This window comes from Chroicocephalus ridibundus, chromosome 1, assembly GCF_963924245.1.
Source record: "Chroicocephalus ridibundus chromosome 1, bChrRid1.1, whole genome shotgun sequence".
NCBI classification, from domain to species: Eukaryota; Metazoa; Chordata; class Aves; order Charadriiformes; family Laridae; genus Chroicocephalus; species Chroicocephalus ridibundus.
The window spans coordinates 176,462,601-176,482,475 of record NC_086284.1 but is presented as its reverse complement, the minus strand read 5'-3'; the positions used below and the strand labels follow the sequence as shown (position 1 = coordinate 176,482,475).

The window sequence follows — 19,875 nt, the reverse complement described above, 5'->3', positions numbered from 1 at the left end:
TGATTGTTAAACATTTATGTGTCAGTGTTGATGTTGCCATTTATCTTTAAAAGAATCCAAGCTCTGGTAATTGTTGATGTTCTGACCATTCTTTAGTGGTTATGCATAGTAGCCCAGGTACTGCGCTGTCTTGTTCCCTTGTTCATATCGTCCAGCAGTGATTTGATATAAAAATCAATGGGTGACCTGAATCCTACACAACTTTTATGACAGTAATACAGAGTTTCTCTATATTACATGAAACAACTCCCGATCCTTTATTGTTCACACAGTTCTTCTATGGGAAGGGATTTGCAGTACAGGATGTTTTTGTTGCTTTCCTGGTCCCCCACTTTCTCCTTATTAATGGCATTGTAAAGGAGTCACAGTAAAAGATTGCTGCATACTTCACATCCTGACTGCTTTTGCTTTAATAATTGCCATTCTTTAACGAGAAAGGCTATCCTATGGCACCTGTCCATATGGATATATGAATAATATATCAGATATCCTAATTTTGAGGAGTCCTTTACTAGACAGGAAATGTGAAGAAGGAAATACTTTTTTAACTAGTCGTGGGTTACTTTAGGCCATCTGTTTTTATTTCCACATACAGTATAACTATCACATTATGACAGTGAGCGTCCCCAAAGAACTTTTTGGAAACTCAAAAGTGTGTTTCTTCTGTGTGTTGCCCTTCTTTTTGCTGTAGAGAGATATGTGCACATAGAAAAACAAATACAAAGAGCATTATTTAGAGTGAACTTTAATTTTTAGATTCCATGTCATCTTCCGGTTAGTAGAGCCATCTTTGTATCTGGTGCCTTCTGTATTTTCTTACTTGAGGATTATGCTACACTTGAATTTTCTTTTTCTGTGTAAAATGACAATAAAAATGAAACCTGAGATTGTGAGGTGGTTTTCTTTAATTAGAAGATGAGAATTTTCTGTAAATGTCTGGTTGTTGAGGAGGCTATGACTCATACCACTTTATAGAAGATTTTAAATCACTGATGTAAAACACGGTAATGTCAAATGCATTATGAATGTCAGACAAATTTATAAGATTTTATAACTGTTGGGGTCAGTTTCATTTAAATACAGATGCTTGTATGCTTAACTGTTATTGCCAAGGGACGAATAAGAATATTTTGAGTCCTGAACCTGTTCTTAAAAAAGATATTTGTGCATGCCAATACAAAGTAGTGTAATAACACATTTTCATAATGTCGGATTATTTTATGTGAATGTATGCTTTTTCTGTGAAACGGTAGCTATAAAAATCAGAATGTTTAATGCAAAGTAAATTAAATCAAGACCAAATTTAGCAGATTCTTAGTTAGGTCAGCTGAAGTACAATACTTCCACTGTTTTCACTAATAGCTTATTTAGCTTTTTGAGTAAATTGTGAGGTTATAGATAAAAAAATGACTCACTGAACCGAGTATAATGTTTTATGAGCTATATTTTAATTGAATGCTTTCGTTCCTTAAAGAAAAAAGAATCCAAAAAATATAGTGTTATCAGTTTGGAAGGCTCACTGTTATGTACTTCCTACTTCTTTTTTAGGTTTGTAGGTGGAGAGCTGAATATCTGTTACAATGCTGTAGATCGTCATGTTGAGAATGGACGAGGAGACCAAATTGCTATTATTTATGACAGTCCTGTAACAAACACCAAAGAGAAAATAACATATAAGGAACTTCTTGAACAGGTATGTTTGAGAATAACCTTATTACTGAAAATGGGCAGTAAATATTGCACAGCAGGTAGATACTAGAGAGGTAGAAACCTTGCTAGTTTATTCCTTTTCCTGTGTTCAGTATTGATTTATAAGCTTCAATACCTGTACCCGATTACACTGCATCTAAGAGGTTTTGATTTTCCTTTAATTCTTCTTTTTTCTTCTGCAGTTTAATAATTTTTTTCCTGGTTGGTTAAATTTTGAACTTTTCTCTATTGGATTCCCTTTTTTTCCCCCTTAATATTTCTTATTTCATATTTAAAAGGTAAAGCAAAGTATTGGACAAGTCACTTGACAGTTGCTATGATGAACAAGAAGACAGTTCCAGCAGAAATGTAGATGCATACCTTGGCTGTTGCTGCACACAACTGAGTGTAAAAACAAGTGAAATTTGACAGGGAGGAGCTGTAAAGAGAGCTGCACCTTCTGCCCTGCCGTAGGCTGTGGTGGGGGTGCTGGTGGCCCCACACTAGTTTTCTGCCTGGAAAGTCCGTGAATTTTGACTTTCCCATCGTCTGAGGCAGCTTTCCCCCAACTTGGGTCGTGAATATTCTGTTCTGCATCAGCCCATTCAGATTTACTCAGTGCCAGAGCCCGCGTTGTTGCCACCATGGGTGTTTGCAGTCTGCCCCATTGAAGGTTCTCTGCTCTCTCAGCCATCAGCTGGTGGTTTTCCCTCACGCTGCTCCGTTTAGCCGGCTTTTTCTTCCAGCTATATGTAGTTTAACATTGAGCACAAAGAAATGATGGAGTCAGACTCATATTCTTCCTTAATGTATTTCAGTGTGCAAGATGCATTACTGTGAATGGAACGCACTCACTCTACTTCAGATATGCACCTAGTGTCTGGAGTAATACAGTAATACAGTCACAATACAGTAATTGAGTTTATGGGGTTTTATTCCACTGTTGCAAGAAAAGAGAAGCCATACAGCTGCAAAAAATGATAAACCTGTACTGTACTCTACCTTTTAACGAAAATACAGAAAACATTTTCTCCTGACCAGTTTTCAGTTGATTTACCAAGTCCAAAAAAGAACTTAGAAGTTACAGTGTGCTGGAGTTAGAACAACTACCTTCCATGTTTGACAAAATCAGGAGACTTTAAAAGGGCCCAGCTCCTTATGTAATTTTATTTATTCTTTTAGAGATATATATGTACCATATATTATAAAAAAATTATAATTTTATATACACAGTTTTATATCGTGTGTCATATATAAATATAATATACACGTAATATATACAAAATATATATGTATATATGAAATCAATTTCTACATACATATGCATATGAAAATACATACTTGTTTTATTTTAATGAAGTAATGCAACATTTTAATGTAAATTATCTTAAGTGGACTCTCTGTAGACATTTCCTCTGCAAAGCACTTGAAAAGTTTTGCTTTTTAAGTTCGATGTTGGTTTTAAGTCTCCTAAGTTTGTGTCTCTGTATTCTCTATAAGTATATTAAATGTTTTAGGATATGGACGATTTGTGCAGAATGAGAAAGTTTTGCGAATTGACATACACATCCTTTCCTCCACGTTTCCTCTTTTCAGCAGCATTACCAAACTGAATGGAAGAACTGGTTTAGGTTTTCTGGGTGTATGTAGCAGAACATTCAGAAGTTCATGATAATCTTGCTGGTATCTGAGTCCTATCTAACTATGATTTTTGTATTCTCTACAGTTTGCTCTTCTTAATCAAAAGGGAATATAAGTGAAAGGCAGGATTTGAGGTTAGTGTCTTCTCTGTTGAAGCTGTCTAGTCCATGCTGTAGAATAAATTTAACTTGGTTTACCTGGTAACTATTGGACACCGGATAACAAAGATATTCACAAAGAGATTTGCTGAAAATAGAAAAGACATGGGCTCGTGTATTTCGTGTCATAGATCTTGCAGGGTCTAGGAGGGACTTTGCGAAAAGGCCTGCCATACCACTGTGGAGCGTGGGTGATGACGTTTGGCTCACAGCCTTCAGGCACTGCTTGTCACTGTGTTCTCAGTCTGCTCAGTGTAAGCTAGAAGTACTATATCTTGTCGTGTTGAAATAGACTTTCAGTGCTCTGCATGTTTCCTTATAGATCAGTAGGAGTGCAGATCAGACATATGACCAAAGTTGACGAACCTCCTGGTGAGGAAAGAAACCTTTTGCCTTCTTTCATGAGTTCCTTTCCCAATTTAAAATAGCCTGATGGTGTGTATCTGTGTGCAGATTGTTGTTTGGACTGTCCACGTCCAACGAGTGTTTAGTAGTCTGTCTGGCGAATAAGCTGATAGTGTAATGAGGGTGTCTTATCAGAGGCTGCCTGCTTAAAATGTCTCTACAAAAGATCAGCTCTTGAACTGGTGGAATTCTTTCTGACTTTTGGTAATAAAAGAAGAGTGTGTAAATGGATTCAGCAGAAATGACGTAGGATAACTGTGGGTCACAGGGTGGGAAGATGCAGAATTTTGTAGCAGGTTGGATCGTTTGGTCCAGGATCAAACTCCTCATGATAAGGATGAAAAAAAAATGACATAGGTGCTTGGTTGGAGATAACGTAGCTCCTTAGGGAGGGCAGGATAGCTTGAGCTATGTACACAGGAAGCCTGCAAATTATCCTTATCCTTTTTACTTGTTGCACTGCTCCTCAGATCTAAGAGCGACAGTGATGCTGCAGTTTTAATGTTAAGCATCGCTAAACTATAAATGAGAGAAATGTTGGAAGCTTGTGGATGTTTAGTGCCCAACCTGTGGGAGACATTTTTTGGTGTTTTTTTTTGGCAGAACTAGAATAGAAGGATTGCAGGACAATTTCAGCAATTCTTTATTGGTGTAAATAATGGCAAGATCAGTTTGTGTTGCTATTTCATACAACTATACTGCCTTCGCACTTGGAAAGTCTTGAGAATTACAGTTAGTTAAAGTTAAGTTGTACATAGTGCATACAGTTGCATTTTAAGTGTGTTAATTATATGTTGTTACAGATGAAATCTTCCAAATGCAGAGAGGAGGAATTTGGCAGATTTAAGGCTAACAGTCTTCCAGAATGTATCGGTTGGACTTTTTTCTTTATTGGTGCCTGTTATAGGCCTTTAAATGAGGATTGCAATGTTGAACTGAAGCCAGTGAAATGGAGATGTAAGTGAAGGTTTTGAGTATGGGAGATTCTCTAATTCCAGTAGTGAGATGGCAGGAAGAGATAAGGGAGACACAAATTCTGTTAGAAATATTACTGAATCTGTGTAGTATTAGGGAAATGTAAAGATACCCAGAAGAAATAAGGAGCAATGGCTTCTGTTCATTTAAAATCAAGTTTTCTGATTGTGTTGGAAAGTACTACCATTTTCAGGTTAAGGCAAAGGTTGTGGAGTAGGTTAAAAAAACCTTCTGTTCACATCACTAGGTGTATCCTCTAGAACATCTCAGTTGATGAAATGAAATCTCAGGAATTTGAGAGTCATGTTATTTGCAGTTGTTGATGCTTGACAGATTGTGAACAAAAAACCAGTATGATTTCTCTCTGTGATTCTTTTCAATAACAATGCACAGTTAACATATTGAATTCAGTGCCGTAATAAATAATTTCTGAGTATAGTAATATGATTGTATTAGGAAAAACTAACACCCTCTCCAAGCCTTTGACAGTATTAAATGTTATAAAAATACCGATGAGAAAGAAGGGCTTCAGGTTATCAACAATTGGCGAGGATGTAATTTCTTCAGTAGGAAGGTTTTTTCCATAACTACCCACCCTAAAAGCATTTTCTTCTGAAATAGCTGCATTAGCCATTGTCAGTTTGGATTTATGTGCTGTATCTGTCTTGCTCTGCTCATATCTCCTGTACATGACTGAGGAGTTGCCCAGATTGTTCTAATAGTCTTTCTCATTCTTCATGCTTTACTCCATCATCTTTCTTTGTCTTCTTCCTTGAAAAATAACCAGTTCCTTCTTAGCTAGAAATAGTGACTTTAATTTCAAGATATTTTTTCTCAGAATTGCTTTAGAATCAAAACCAGAGTACAGACAGAAAATCCTACTGAGATTGACAACCCAACTTTTTATCCTGTTTGTCTGGTAAAGCAACATTATCTTAATAAAACTATGTATTAGACTTCTTTTTTAATGCTGCTTATCCTTATCTTATTTAAATCTCAAATGGCATTCTTCAGTGCATGCCCTAGAAAGATTTAACTGCAATGTCGGTGGGGTAGCTCTTCAAAAATATCAATATTAGTATTCTTTAAAGGATGAGACTTGTCAGGAATTTACTGAATGGTGTCTTGGGTTTTTCACATTCCACACAAAAGACTTCCAAATGACACTGTAAAAGTCTGAAGAAGCAGCTGGAACTTGATGTCCCCTGATTGAAGATAGTTATACTGCAGCATGTCAACGTCAGTGATGCCTACAGTAATGTATAATTTGGAGCAGCTTGGGCAGATAAGTGAAGCAAAGCCATGCTGAATTAACTGCTGAGCCTCCTGACATTTCCACTGTATGTGGTTTGTGAGTTTTATTTTGGACTAGCTTTAGTTTTAGGTTTAGTTTCATGCTTTGAACCGAATGTGTCATAGCTCACTTCAAAGCCATCTGAGCATAGTTATCCCACAAATCTTTGCTTCCTTGTGGATTCCTTTAGGAAGTGCCATGCTGACGCTTCATCTGTCTCACTACTGCTTGATTTCTGCCCCCACTCCGAGTGGATGTTGTCCAAATAATGGCCTTTTAGGGGAACCTAGATACTGTAGGAGTTCTGCAAAACACCATGAACTGTCCTCACAAGTACTAGAAATTCCTTCTGAGGCAAACTCTTGTCTGGAACCCATCTCTTCTGTGGAGTGAATGCCATGGCATCACTTCTGATCAAACATTAAATCCATGCCAAACTGAAAAGTATTACAGAATCCCCATCTCATCTCAGTCCCTTCTTGGAGACACATAGTCCACAGCTGATGTCCCAAACAAGGAAGGAAAATGTCCCTTCCTAAAAATCCCCAGCTTCCTCTTGATCCGAAGATCTTCTTAGCATCTGAAAGAAGAAAGGAGAAATTACTGCAACTGCCTGCAATCCCAGCAGCTGTCTGGCTGTATGAGAAAGAAATATAAACCATCCTGATTTATATTTTTTCTTGTCATTTAAGGAAGAGTGTACCAGCACCACTATCACCACTGAGTAGGTCCTTTATATGCTGCAGTTGAGACAATGTGGCTGGGGTTTTGTGCAGAAGCCTAGGGGGACTGTGTTATCAAGGCATGACACGTCCATGACTTAGGCAGGAGCCAGGACTATGCCTGGCACGCAGGCAGAGCTGGGACGGGACAAGCAGCCTCTGATGGAGCTTGTTGCTCCACAGAACTTCCCTCACAGCTCACAGCCCCTGGGGAATTGTCTCTCAAGGCGCAGAAGCTCTCACAGTCAATCCAGAGACTTACACCTCCTTTCCGCAGCTCTGTGACCAGTGCCTTAATTCTACCAGAAACCTCCTAAACACAGTCCCACCCTCAATACACGTACAGGAAAAGAGTACGCACACTTACTCAGGCGGGCATCTGGACCACCAGTTTGGCAGTTCCCAGTGCCTGCTGTGGCAGAGAATGGGCCAAGGGGATGTTCCTGTGCGTTGTCTCACGGGGGTCCTCTGGGCATGAGGACATGTGCAGCACCATTGCCACGCTTTTCCCTAGACTGTGTTCCAGGACTGCTGATCCTGGGACGAAGGACATGGATGTCCTTGGATGTCTGTGGATGAGCAGTGGCCTTGGTGGAGTGCTCTCCCATCCCCTGAAGATCTGTTCAAGATCTCTGTGGTAGAGGCACATGCACTGTGCCACTTCTGAAGCATGGTTTTGCCACCTCATCAAGAACGTGGTCTTCATCTATTTGAAATGAATGCAGCACCACTTGTCAGTTTTCTCCCACTTGGTAGCAGCCTTGACATTAGCAACAGAGTGGTGCATCTGCTGGAGAGGCTTTTGCGGCAGTAGGAAAAGGAGGAAACAACAATTAAGAGTAATATAAGAGTGAAGAGGCTGATCAAGGGGTGGGGGTGAGTAGGAAGGAGTACTTTCTTTAGTAATCTTGAAAAAATAACAGAGTGGAGAAGCTGAAGAGCATGAGGTGACTTGCTGCCCATGCTTTAGAGGAATGCGTGTGTGACAGTCCTCTAAATGAAAAGAGCATGAAAAAAGTGCTCTTTTTACATGAGATGCACTTCAGGATGTTTCAGGGGCTCTTGATATTTGAAGAAGCCTTTTGTGTTTAGCTTGCATTGAAGGACTGGACACTGGTGAGACCCAGTCGTTGTTCATCACAGGAATGTTTGTCATTCCTCTTTTGAGCATTTTTAGTGGAATTTCTGTTTTAGTATCTTCTAATAATTATTTCGGCATGGTCCAAAACAGCTTTTTGTAACTGTTAGGGACAGACAGGTGATATACTTCAGAACTGCAGTACTTCTCCAAACCTGAACTGCAAATACACATGTAGTAGTTGTTTCGTGGCTGGGTAAAAATAAAGCCATGCTTACAGCGGGATTGCATTTGATAGAAGTGTAATTTAAGCCCAGATCTTCAAAGCTGGAAGCCTACTTCAGTTTCTTATTATATCACTTGGTCTCAAGTGATTTTATTACTGAAGTGTCAAATATATTAAAGTGATAGAGCAATCTTAAACTTTGAAGAAAAGCAGAGAAATAGCATGCTGGTAGGAAAATAGCAACTGTAAAATCTTGAGTGATAAAGTATGCTGTCTAAACGTAAACCATAAATGACAACACACTGTAACAAAGTGGAAGGTTTCATGTCTTTTAACAATTTAATGAAATGTCACAACTCACTCCTGTCCCCCTCCTTTTTAGAGTTAGTGATTTCTTGGATGGTTCAGGGTTTCCACATCAGTCTTAAGGGCAGTGTAAACGTTCTTTATGATGTTCCCTAGTCATCCAAATAGTTGCAGATAGAGACAGTGTTTTATTATGTATTATGTAGTCCAAATGCTCTCTGGTTGTCAGAAGCATGAGGGAAAGGGCGCAAGGAAAACCATAGATACCCGTGTATTGTATTGGGTTATTGTCTTCGGTGACATTAAACTCTCTAGGGTGGGGAGGTTAAGTGCAGACAGGCGAGTACTGGCTTTGCATGGGAGACATGTGGTTCCTGCCTGCAGCGTGCTGTGGCTATTCTGCTATAAGCACAATTTACCTATGATATGTTTCAATAAAAATTACTTAAGTACATGCAGATCTTTTCGCTGACTCCCTCCGACAGCCAAGTACCAAACTTGTATAGCTCGTATACAGGCACTAGGAGTCTTCTATTACAAAATTAGTAATGATGATCTTCAAATGATGGCTTTTTCCTTTAGCAGGCAAACATTGCCTTTTTCATCATCATTAATAATTATAAAATAATAATAATGAATAATAATACTCATCCATTGTGTTTAACTACTTATTCCCTACTATCCACATGCTGACTATAAAAGTACTCATTAAACTTTGTTTTCATTGCCTCTGGCCTTTTTGTCAGCATTCTGCTTGAGCGTGTCACAAGCAGCAAAGATAAGGATTAGTTTTCTCAATTCTTTGAGATAAGGTGATGTTAGCTTTGTAACAACTATGCATGTTTTAATGTTTTCACAGTAGGAAGTATAGAAAAGGAATTTACCTTTGGAAGTAGAATTGTTATCCTAACTTGCGATTACTTTCACCAGTCCTGCGTAGAAATGACTATAAATGCTGGTGGTACGGCAATTAATTCTAGTTGTGTACATGTCCATGCCTTATTGATTTTTGTTGGGTTTTGATAGCGTGTGTCAGTTTCATAGAGTATTGATAAGTATTAATAGGTCTAGAATTAAAGATATTTTCTTTTCATAATCAGTAACATTTACTATAAAACGTCTGCTACAAATAAATCATACACATGCCGTAGTTTGTGTGAGTTTTCAGGTTAGTATGGTGATGACTTTGCCTTATAAACATATTTTCTCTTGTGGTTGAAAATAATGGCAGGGATTTATGCAATGTTTATGAAAAATGGAAGCTATGCTGTTATCTTCTGATACAAGCATGCATGCTTGGGGCTTCTATGTTTCCATTTTCTTAAATCCTCAGGCAGAAGTGTAGAAATATGCACAGTTTGATTGTGGATGAGCTGTGTATTTAGTGCACAGATCAGATGCATCTGGAGCTTCTGGATGTTATTGCCTCAGATTGCTGAAAGTCTGAACATGTGTTCCCACTGAAGAGAGAAGCAGTGAGTAATCTTGTATTATCCTCTTCAGCACGTGTATCAGATAGGCTTCCAGGATCAAATGTAACTGCCCCAAGTTTTTTTGAATATGACCATAAAAGAAAGAGCCTAATGCCTAGAAATCTCATAAAGCAACAGTGGTACTAGAATTTGATATATTGAACTAGAATAAGGCAATTCTTTGCATAGAGAAAACTCAAATTTGATGAATAATAAAAATGAAAGTAAAACATGTCAGAGAAGATCCACCCTTCTGACTAGCTCATCCTTGAAAAAGACGGTCCTTCCCTCCTGTCCTGCTTGTACAATGTGTATCATTGGCCTAGGCTGCTCCCGTTGCTTGCGTTGTTTACTGGGTCACTGCAAACATCTCTGGCTGCTTCAGAAGCTTGGGTATTTTCTGTTCTACAGGCAACATCCCCTGGCTGCTCCCAGGAATTTTTCTTCCTTTTCCTTTCTCTCCAGTCTGATAGTACCTGAAGAAAAGAGCCTTTCACGAGATTAAATTTTACTTGAAACCTTATTTATGTGATATAATGAATAAATAATGAATAATGCAGTACAGGTAAGGTGTGAGGAATTCCTATATGAATAGATTCATGTTACATTGATGGTGAAAGAAATGAGAATGTTTAAACTTATTATGTAGTATTTTTTAGTGAACAGCAACCTCTTAAAGAAGAGTTTTACTACTGTAGGTAAGAAAAGTTCCCCTGTAAGACAGAGCAACTTTTGTTCTGAACTTAGATTTATGTCTTCAGGTATCCCAAGAACTTCCTAGAGAATTTAACTTTTTAGTCTTGCCACCAATGTAAAACTATTGCAAACAAAGCTCCTGTTCTTGGTATGTCTGACTGCCGTGTAACCATGCTGATGGAGTATTCCAGCTCAGGACTTCCTGGGATGTTTCTAGTTCCATCCTGTTTGATATTAGTTTATTAGTCTGGTTTGTTCTTAGTCCACAGTTTTTCCTGTTAATCTGTTAGCTTATGTTTTGTGCACAGTTGCATGCAGTTTTACCTCTATTACTTATACACATCTACACACTGATGTCTAATTGAAAAATTTAAAGGCAGTGAGCAGGTTTAGATACTGAGTGTTACACAGTTGTCAGCCTCTGGAACTTGAGAACCCTCTGACAGCTGAGTTCATTAGTTGCTCATGGGGAATTAATAATTTGCGTTTCCTTCAGAAGATGCCGCATTTCCATGCTGCAAGAAACACGTCAGGACAAGTGCACAGTGCTTGTCACAGGCTCCCATGCTCACTCTAACAACTTACTGTGTGGTAAATTGTCTGTCCTGGTGTACTAATTAAACATTCAGTATTAGTTTTGTGACAGACTGCTATACATCATCGACGTAATAAATGTTTTCTCCTAGTGATACAGATGGCTGGCATTGCTGCTGATCTATCACATTTCTGGAGTTCCAGTCCTTTGCTGCCATGCACAAGGTCTGTCTTCAGGCATCTGCATACCAAAAATGAAAATCTGAAAATGGGAGGAAAAAGGACTTCTTAAATCTAAACATGTTTCTCTCTAAATTTGTATTTACATTTGGTTCAGCGTGTAAGATTTCTTGTTTCAGATTCTGAGAAGTTTACAACACTGTAGTAGACGAAATACTGATTTGTATTTCAGACTTAGCTAGTTAGAACAGAATTTGTGTGATGAAATGCCCTGTTTACATCCATTCTCAAAACCTAAAATTGAGAAATATAAGCAGTTAACTGGATAAAAGAATGAGTGGCTAGTGTCATCCAAAAATTTGCAAAACATTGCTATTGATTTTTCACTCTAATATGTAAAATAATTACCTTCAGCCCATACTCATTTTACTGAAGAAAAATGTATGTGTTTTTTGCAAAAAGGAAATTGTCCTAAATTTGTTGAACCTGGATTGCTCATCAACTCTCCATATCATACTGGCTTGTCTCCTTAATGTCCTGTGTCCGTTGACTGTGTGAAAGTTGTTTTTTTTATGGGCCAACAGCAGAGCTGGAGAAACTGTTAATATGTTGTGAATGTTTTGTCAGTACAGGTCTCCAAGTTAGCTGATGTCATGGTCAGACATGGTGTGAAGAAAGGAGATCGTGTGGTCATCTACATGCCCATGATTCCACAGACAGTGTACTGTATGCTGGCTTGTGCAAGAATAGGAGCCATCCATAGCCTGATTTTTGGTGGATTTGCATCTAAAGAACTTTCTGTTCGCATTGATCATGCAAAGGTAATATGTATTTGGAACAATAAACACCATTGCATTAGTTAATTATGTAAGTCAATGTCAAACCCCTTTTTTTTTTCAGAGACGTTAACAACATTTCTCTTTGTGTGGCATGCAGTCTCGGTTTGTTCGTGATACCTAACATTGCAATATGAACAAAATACTACATCTGTGCTGAGGGTGATACTTTTTTTGCAGACATTGAGATACAAATTTTGACCTCTTTTAAAAAAGCATGAGTTTAACAAACTGCTGTCTGTTTAGAGCATACTTTCTTCTCCCATTTGTCAATCATTTTCTACAAAGCATCACCTTAAAATTGGCTTTTTGCCCAGCATTTTCCTCAAGCATATGAGGAAAATGCTGCCAACCCTAAATGACTTAATTGGTTTACTTGATGTTTAGACATATTAGATAGTACTTTTTTTCAGCTCTAGATCTACTTCATCTAATTTCTAGCTGGGGAACCAGTTGCTTTGAGTAAGTGACACTGCAGAGAACATAATTAATAAAGGCTTCCAAGTTTGGCACAACATGAGCTTGTTTATGAAGCATTATGTAAGTCTTTGTAAGTGAAAATGCAAATAGCACTTTAATAATCTACTTAGTAGCTTATATGTGCATAGTAGTAGCTTGCGTGTGCGTTAGTTTCAAACCAGCTAGCAATGTTTGTACTGGAAGTTTCTGTTCTTTTCTACCAGTGAACAAGACAAAATTCTTTGACATCTTGATCAGTCACTTGGATCATTCAGACCATCCACGGTAGCCATCTGTCACTGAATCACGTTGATTAGACGTATAAGCCAAAACATTATGCAGGGTAAAGTCCACAGGATTTGCGGAACTGTTACTTAGATTTTTGTGCACAGGAGTGCTTTTCAGATCACCAAGGCTTGAATTTTATGAATATCTGTAAGTAGAAAGTTGAATGTATTCCCCCCTCACTGCCTTTATGTTTTAACAAAGTTAATAAAATGGATGAAATAGTTTTGTTGGAATTGTGGAAAAAAAAAAGCTGGGGGAAGGCTAACAACAGTTCCATGGTTTTCTCTGTCTTTCTTCCCACTCCTCTGTATTTTTAACAAGCTATAAAAATTGATTTTAACTCATAGAATTAGGGAAAAATAATGTAGAAGAAAAAAATTATAGACTTTTTAAAATGAATGTTGCTATGATACAAATAATCTAGCATGTTTACTTTTAGAATATTTTGCAAGTATTAACTAATTAATCCCAATGGATTTTCTCTGAGGATCAAAGGGAGACAGCATAGTAATCATAATCCTTGCTCCATGCATTAAAAAGAAAACAGAGAAAGTTTAAGTGATTTACCCAAGGTCACCCACAAGTCTTTCAAAGGGTTAGCTATAGAATTACTAGCTGCAGGCTATGGATTAAATCCTAATTTAAATTGTCTTTTTGTTTCTTTAAGAGGCAGACCTAAATATTGTGGGTGATTTTTAGTCCATCTGATGTGTAATGGAAGTGTAACTAAAGAGTAGAGGCACATCCTAAATCTAAATTTCAAAATGTGCACCAATTTTGCACAGCTTTCTTGATAAGTGAATTGCATGTTACTGAGATTATCTTTAAGATATGTATATAAGTAGCTGTGATAGATGGTATTCTGCTGAAATCAGAAGTTAATTGAAGCAGTCTCAAAACCCCCTAACCTTTCTATTAGGCTTCTATGTGAAATGGTTTAGATGGTGCAGTACGGGACCTAATGTTGGTAATATTAATTAGAAAGAGTTAAAAATGTGCAATGGAAAGCTGGCTCTGAGATACTCTTGTGAAAGAAAGGTCAAACTTCACCTTTCATTGGAAGATCTAAGTGAAAGAGATAACAAGCACTTTCTAGTGACTACGAAAAGGTACATATACTGTACCAGCTTACCTTAATTTATCTTGAATTTTAAATAGGTCTGGGAATGCTGCAAAGTCCTACAGCTGATAATTTCTACTCTTGTCAGGTATTGGCAGTTATAGACATTCTGCGGTGAATTGTGATGAAGTGATACAGAGCGTGAGAACAGACATTTTTTGTCATCTTTCCTTTCACCTGAATCTGGGAATACATAGTTTGCAATATCGAAACAATAGATACTTTCATACAATCATAGAATAGTTTGAGTTGGAATGGACCTTTAAAGGTCATCTAGTCCAGCTCCCCCTGCAACTAGATCAGGTTGCTTAGAGCCCCGTCCAACCTAACCTTGAATGTTTCCATGGATGAGACATCTACCAGCTCTCTGGGCAACCTGTTCCAGTGTTTCACCCTCACTTCCTCATATCTAGTCTAAATATACCCTCTTTTAGCTTAAAACCATTATGCCTTGTCCTATTACAACAGGCCTTATTGGAAAGTCTGTCCCCATCTTTCTTATAAGCCCCCTTTAAGTACTGAAAGGCTACAATAAGGTGTCCCCAGAGCCTTCTCTTCTCCGTGCTGAACAACCCCAACTCTCTCAACCTGTCTTCATAGGAGAGCTGTTCCATCCCTCTGATCATTTTTGTGGCCCTCATCTAGACTTACTCCAACAGGTCCGTGTCTTTCCTGTGCTGAGGTCTCCAGAGCTGGGTGCAGTACCCCAGGCCACCACAGCAGAGTAGAGGGGTAGAATCACCTCCCTCGACCTGCTGGCCAGGCTCCTTTTGATGCAGCCCAGCCTGGCATTCTGGGCTGCAAGCATACATTGCTGGCTCATGTCCAGCTTTTCATCCAGTCCTCCTCGGGGCTGCTCTCAATCCTTTCATCCCCCAGCCTGTATTGATACTGGGAGTTGCCTGGACCCAGGTGCATGACCTTGCACTTGGCCTTTTTGAATCTCAAGAGGTTCACATGGACCCACTTCTCAAGCTTGTCCAGGTCCCTCTGGATAGCATCCCATCCCTCAGGCACCAACTGCACCACTCAGCTTGGTGTCATCAGCAAACTTGCTGAAGGTGCACTCAATCCCACTCTCTTTGATAAAGATATTAAACAGTACTGGTCCCAATATGGACCCCCAAGGACACCACTTGTCACAGATCTCCATCTGATCATTAAGCCATTGACCACTAGTCTCTGGATGTGACCATCCAACCAATTCTTCATCCACTGAATAGTCCACCATCAAATGCGTATCTCTCCAATTTAGAGAGAAGGATGTTGTGGGGAACTGTGTCAAAGGCCTTACAGAAGTCCACATAGATGACATCCGTAGCTCTTCCCTTGTCCACTGGTGTAGTCACTCCATCATAGAAGGACACTAGGTTGGTCAGGTAGGACTTGCCCTTGCTGAAGCCATGCTGGCTGTCTAGAATCACCTCCCTGTCCTCCATGTGCCTTAGCATAGCTTCAAGGAGGATCTGTTCCATGATCTTCCCAGGTACAGAGGTGAGACTGACAGGACAGTAGTTCCCAGGGTCCTCCTTTCTACCCTTTTTAAAAGTATCTGCAATGTTTCCCTTTTTCCAGTCACTGAGGACTTCACCTGATTGCCATGACTTTTCAGATATCATGGAGAGTGACTTGGCAGCTACATTCAGCCAATTCCCTCAGGAGTCTGGGATGCATCTCGTCAGGTCCCATGGACTTGTGTATGTTCCAGTTCCTCAGGTGATCATGAACCTGGTCTTCTCTTACAGTGGAATGGACTTTTCTCCCCCAGTCCTTGTCTTGCAGTCCGTCAGCTCAAGAGGTGTGGAAAGAGAGGTTGCCAGTGAAGACTGAGGCAAAAAAGTTGTTGAGTACCTCAGCTTTCTCCTCATCTGTTGTTAACAGTTTGCCAGTGTTGTTCATCAGGAGGAGTACGCTTTCTTTGACCTTCCTTTTCTGGCAGACATACCTGTAGAAGCCCTTCTTATTCTTTGCGTCCCTTGCCAAGTTCAGCTTCACCTGCACCTTGGCCTTCCTGATCCCATCCCTACAGAAGCAGGCAGTGTCCCTATACTCTTCCCAGGATACCTGTCCCTGCTTCCACTGCCTGTGCATCTTTTTCTTGCCCTTTAATTTGACTAGTAGGTCTTGACTCGGCTGTGACGTACTCTTGCTTTCCTTTCGGGATATCTTATACCTGGGGATTGAGAGCAGTCTTGTGCTTTATGGAAAGTGTCTTAAAGATCTGACAGCTCTGTTCTGCATCCTTGCCTGTGAGGACAGTTTCCCAGCGGGTCCTATTGACTGACTCCTTGAATAGCTAGAATTTTGTTTTCCTAAAATTCAGGGTCCTGACTTTACTCTTCACCTGACCCATATGCTGCAGGTCTACGAACTCCACCAATGCATGGTCACTGCAGCACAGGCCACCTCCAGTCTTGATGTCACTGGTTAGCTCTCTTGTGTTGGTGACCAACAGGTCCAGTATCGAATCGCCTCTGGTGGGGCTGTCTATTACCTGTCTTAAAAAGTTATCCGCAATGAATTGCAGGAGTCTCCTGGATTGCCTACAGCTCGCTGTGCTACTTTTCTAGCAGGTGGAAGAGGATATTAACTATATTTTGAGAAATTACCATGACATCTGTTTAAGCACTTTATCTTAGTAAACTAGGAAAACTGAGAAGGCCACTTAAGAACAATATGCTTATACGCCTATTTAATAGAGTAATTGCTATGTCTTCAACAATCAAATTTTCTCATGTTTTTTGAATCACAATAGTTGTATAGCAATTCCAGAGGACTTTTTAGATTTTAAGTACAAACCCTGGAAAATGAAATACAAGTAACGGAGTTTTTCAGGCATGTGTTTTTTAAAGACGCTTCACTAAAGCAGTATTATGATTTGCAAGTGAACAACAAGTCTTAGAAATACAAAACGTACGAGACACCCAAGTGACTCAAAACTGTTACTATCTTTCATTGAGGTCAGAAATACTGTATTCCTCACTTATTTATAGCTAGCACATTTGGAAATTTTAATAAGACCTCCTTGAAAAAATGAGCTTATATTTTGTAATAGTTTATTCTGAATAAGACATAGTTCCAGCACACAGGTAGGGCTGTGAATGGTTACCCCTGCTTCTCATCATAAGATGATCAAACCTTTTGAGTGATGAGGCAGCAAGCTCAGCTGCTGGTACTTAAGATGCACAGTTGCCTTATAGTAATTGCAGTCCGGTCTTTTCTTGTCTTGAAGCAGCGTTTATTTTTGGAATATATATTGTATATTAGAAGGCACTATCTTGCGTTTTATTTTTAACTACTTGTATAGGATGATTCAGGTCTCTTTCTTTAGAGCACTGTATAGTATCTGGCAAAACTTAAAGTGCATGGCAGTCTGACATGGATCTTCCAACCACAAAGCCAGTCCAATACCAGCAGGTGCAGCAGAGCTATATAATGACTGCATAAGCACTGGATTTCTTTAAAATGCATGATACTTTTTTTAACGAGGACTGGCACACAACGAAAGTGCAGTAAGTTTGAGCATAGGCTTGTGATCAGATGTGTGGCTGGGGCATGAAGAGGGAAGAGCTTTGTGTGTTGAATAATGAGGGCCCAAGCGCTGTATTTCTCAGTAAACATATTCATGACACTCCTGACATTTTGTGCCCCAAAGCTAGTTGTTTTTCAGTTTGGGCTTTTTAAAGCTTTATTAGTTGGCCCCCAAAAAAGTATTTGTTGCTTTTTCTAAACTTTGCCTTGTATGCTATTAGAGACTATAGAAGAATTTGTGGGAGGAGTCTTTACAACAGAATAAAATTGTTGGTCTGGTACTATTGGTCCTTGCTTTATCTCATTTCTACTTCATATTGTATTTTTTTTCTACAGCTCACTGTTGCTGGCATTCCTTCTCCAGCAAACCTTTGAACTTTCCTGGTTTTCTTTCAAACTAGTTATATTTCTATCTAATCTTACTGTGCAAAACTATATGGAGCCACAGAAGAGATGGGAAATGGGTGTTTAAAAACAATATGGAAGCAGAGAAAGTAATGTCAAGTAGGCAGAGAGGTAAAACACTAGAAAACAGCAGTTAAAGCCAGTAATGGAGCTTTGATTTGCATGGAGTGATCCATGATTCTTCCAGGTGGCAGCCCTCACTTGGGAAATACATCACATTAACAACTTTAGTATTGCTTATTTTTAGACTTCTTTACTGCATACAAAGCAGTTGATAAGCAGAGGTGGCACCATTTACAAATGACTGTAACCTGGTGTTGACAACAGTCTTTCATCGTAATGATTGAATAGAACTGTGTTAGTATCTTACATTAATTACAGTCTAATTTCAGGGTAGCCTCCAGGTGAAGTTTCAGTTTAACCGCATTGTATTGTATCATCTTCTATTAAAATCAGTGCATCCCAAAAGAGAAAGATGACAAATGCTGAATTTTTAAAGCTCATCTGAAATCTTTATTTTGAATGCACACTAATTAGCAAACTTCCCTGAATGGCAGATTTGGACAGGTAACATTTTATTGTTGCACAAGAAAACAATTTAATCTGTGCACGCTGTGCAGAGTTTAATGCAGCCTTAACTGTGGCATTGTGGTTTGTGCCTACTTAATGAGATTTATGCTAATGCATACAATTAGTAAACTAGCTTGATCAAACTGAGGGGCATAAGATAAATATACTTCTAAAACTCCAAAAGCAAGGAGATTGAAGACTCATTCTTCTCCAATTAAAATCTAACACATACTTTATTTGGTGCTACTTTTTATTTCCTGAAATACAAGAAATAGAAATACTGATCTCGGGACCTAAGTCAAAATAGTTTGCATGCAAATTTCTTGACTTAGGAAATCTTACATAAAACCTGAGGTTAGTGGAATGACAAGGATGCTAAATCCACATTTGAAACAGAAATTATTCTAAAAAAGCCCATAAATGTGGAAATCTGATTTTTAGTGGTTTTGCATCCTGAATCCTGCAATCATCACTTGAAAGACTCTTGCTGTACTTCCCTCATGTGTCTTACGACTTTAGCTTATTCTCTTCCTGTATTTCTATTTTCCTGTCATCTCTTGTTTGCCTTCATTTTCCTCTTTCTCCTATTTTCCCTCCTGTGCCATTTAATTGCAGACTGGAAAAGAGCCAGCAAAGTGCTACAGCTAGTTATGAAATATGCTACTGGGTGCAGGCAGATAATTAGGAAGCAGGCTAAACAGGACAGATAATTGTTGACATCACTGTACCCCTTTTGCGTAATGGAGGGAGTAAGATACAGATGGGTTTTTCTCTCTGTTCATTGATTTTTGTGCAGATTACAAGAACTTAATACTGTTGGTTTCTTACTCAAATTTGTTTGAGAATGGTGAAGAGTGTCAGAAGTTATTCCTGATCTCCTGAAGAAAAAACAGATGCATGGACAGTAGGATCACACAAGCTTGATTTTTGTGGAAAACTAATCTAAACTCCTGATTCTAATTCATGTGAAGATAGATTTTGTACATTGAGCATTATTAATCAAAGAATTTAATGGAAAACATGTTATTAGGTTACATATATAAAATATATTGCACATGTATATATTAACAATCTAACTTCTTTATTTTAGCCCAAACTTATTGTAACAGCAAGTTTTGGAGTAGAACCGAAAAGGAAGGTGGAATACATATCCCTCCTAGAAGGAGCATTGGCAAGGGTACAGAGCAAACCTGATAAAGTTCTCATTTACAAGCGACCTAATTTGGTGGGTGTACAGTTATTGTGCCTGTATGTTAACTTTCAGATGTGTATGTAGCGCACATGCCTTTT

The 19,875-nt window shown here is 38.8% G+C and overlaps 1 protein-coding gene across 3 annotated transcripts in view; it reads left to right on the top strand.

Annotated features, from left to right (window-relative positions):
• Positions 1-19,875, top strand: part of ACSS3 (acyl-CoA synthetase short chain family member 3) — a 92,039-nt gene that overhangs the window by 6,718 nt on the left and 65,446 nt on the right. Inside the window, exons 2-4 of one of the 3 annotated variants that reach the window (XM_063322859.1) lie at positions 1,549-1,693; positions 12,009-12,197; positions 19,676-19,810. In XM_063322859.1, the coding sequence (XP_063178929.1) occupies positions 1,549-1,693; positions 12,009-12,197; positions 19,676-19,810 (469 nt within the window). The remainder of the gene's footprint in view (positions 1-1,548; positions 1,694-12,008; positions 12,198-19,675; positions 19,811-19,875) is intronic. The other 2 variants (XM_063322861.1, XM_063322860.1) reach the window with 2 other exon arrangements.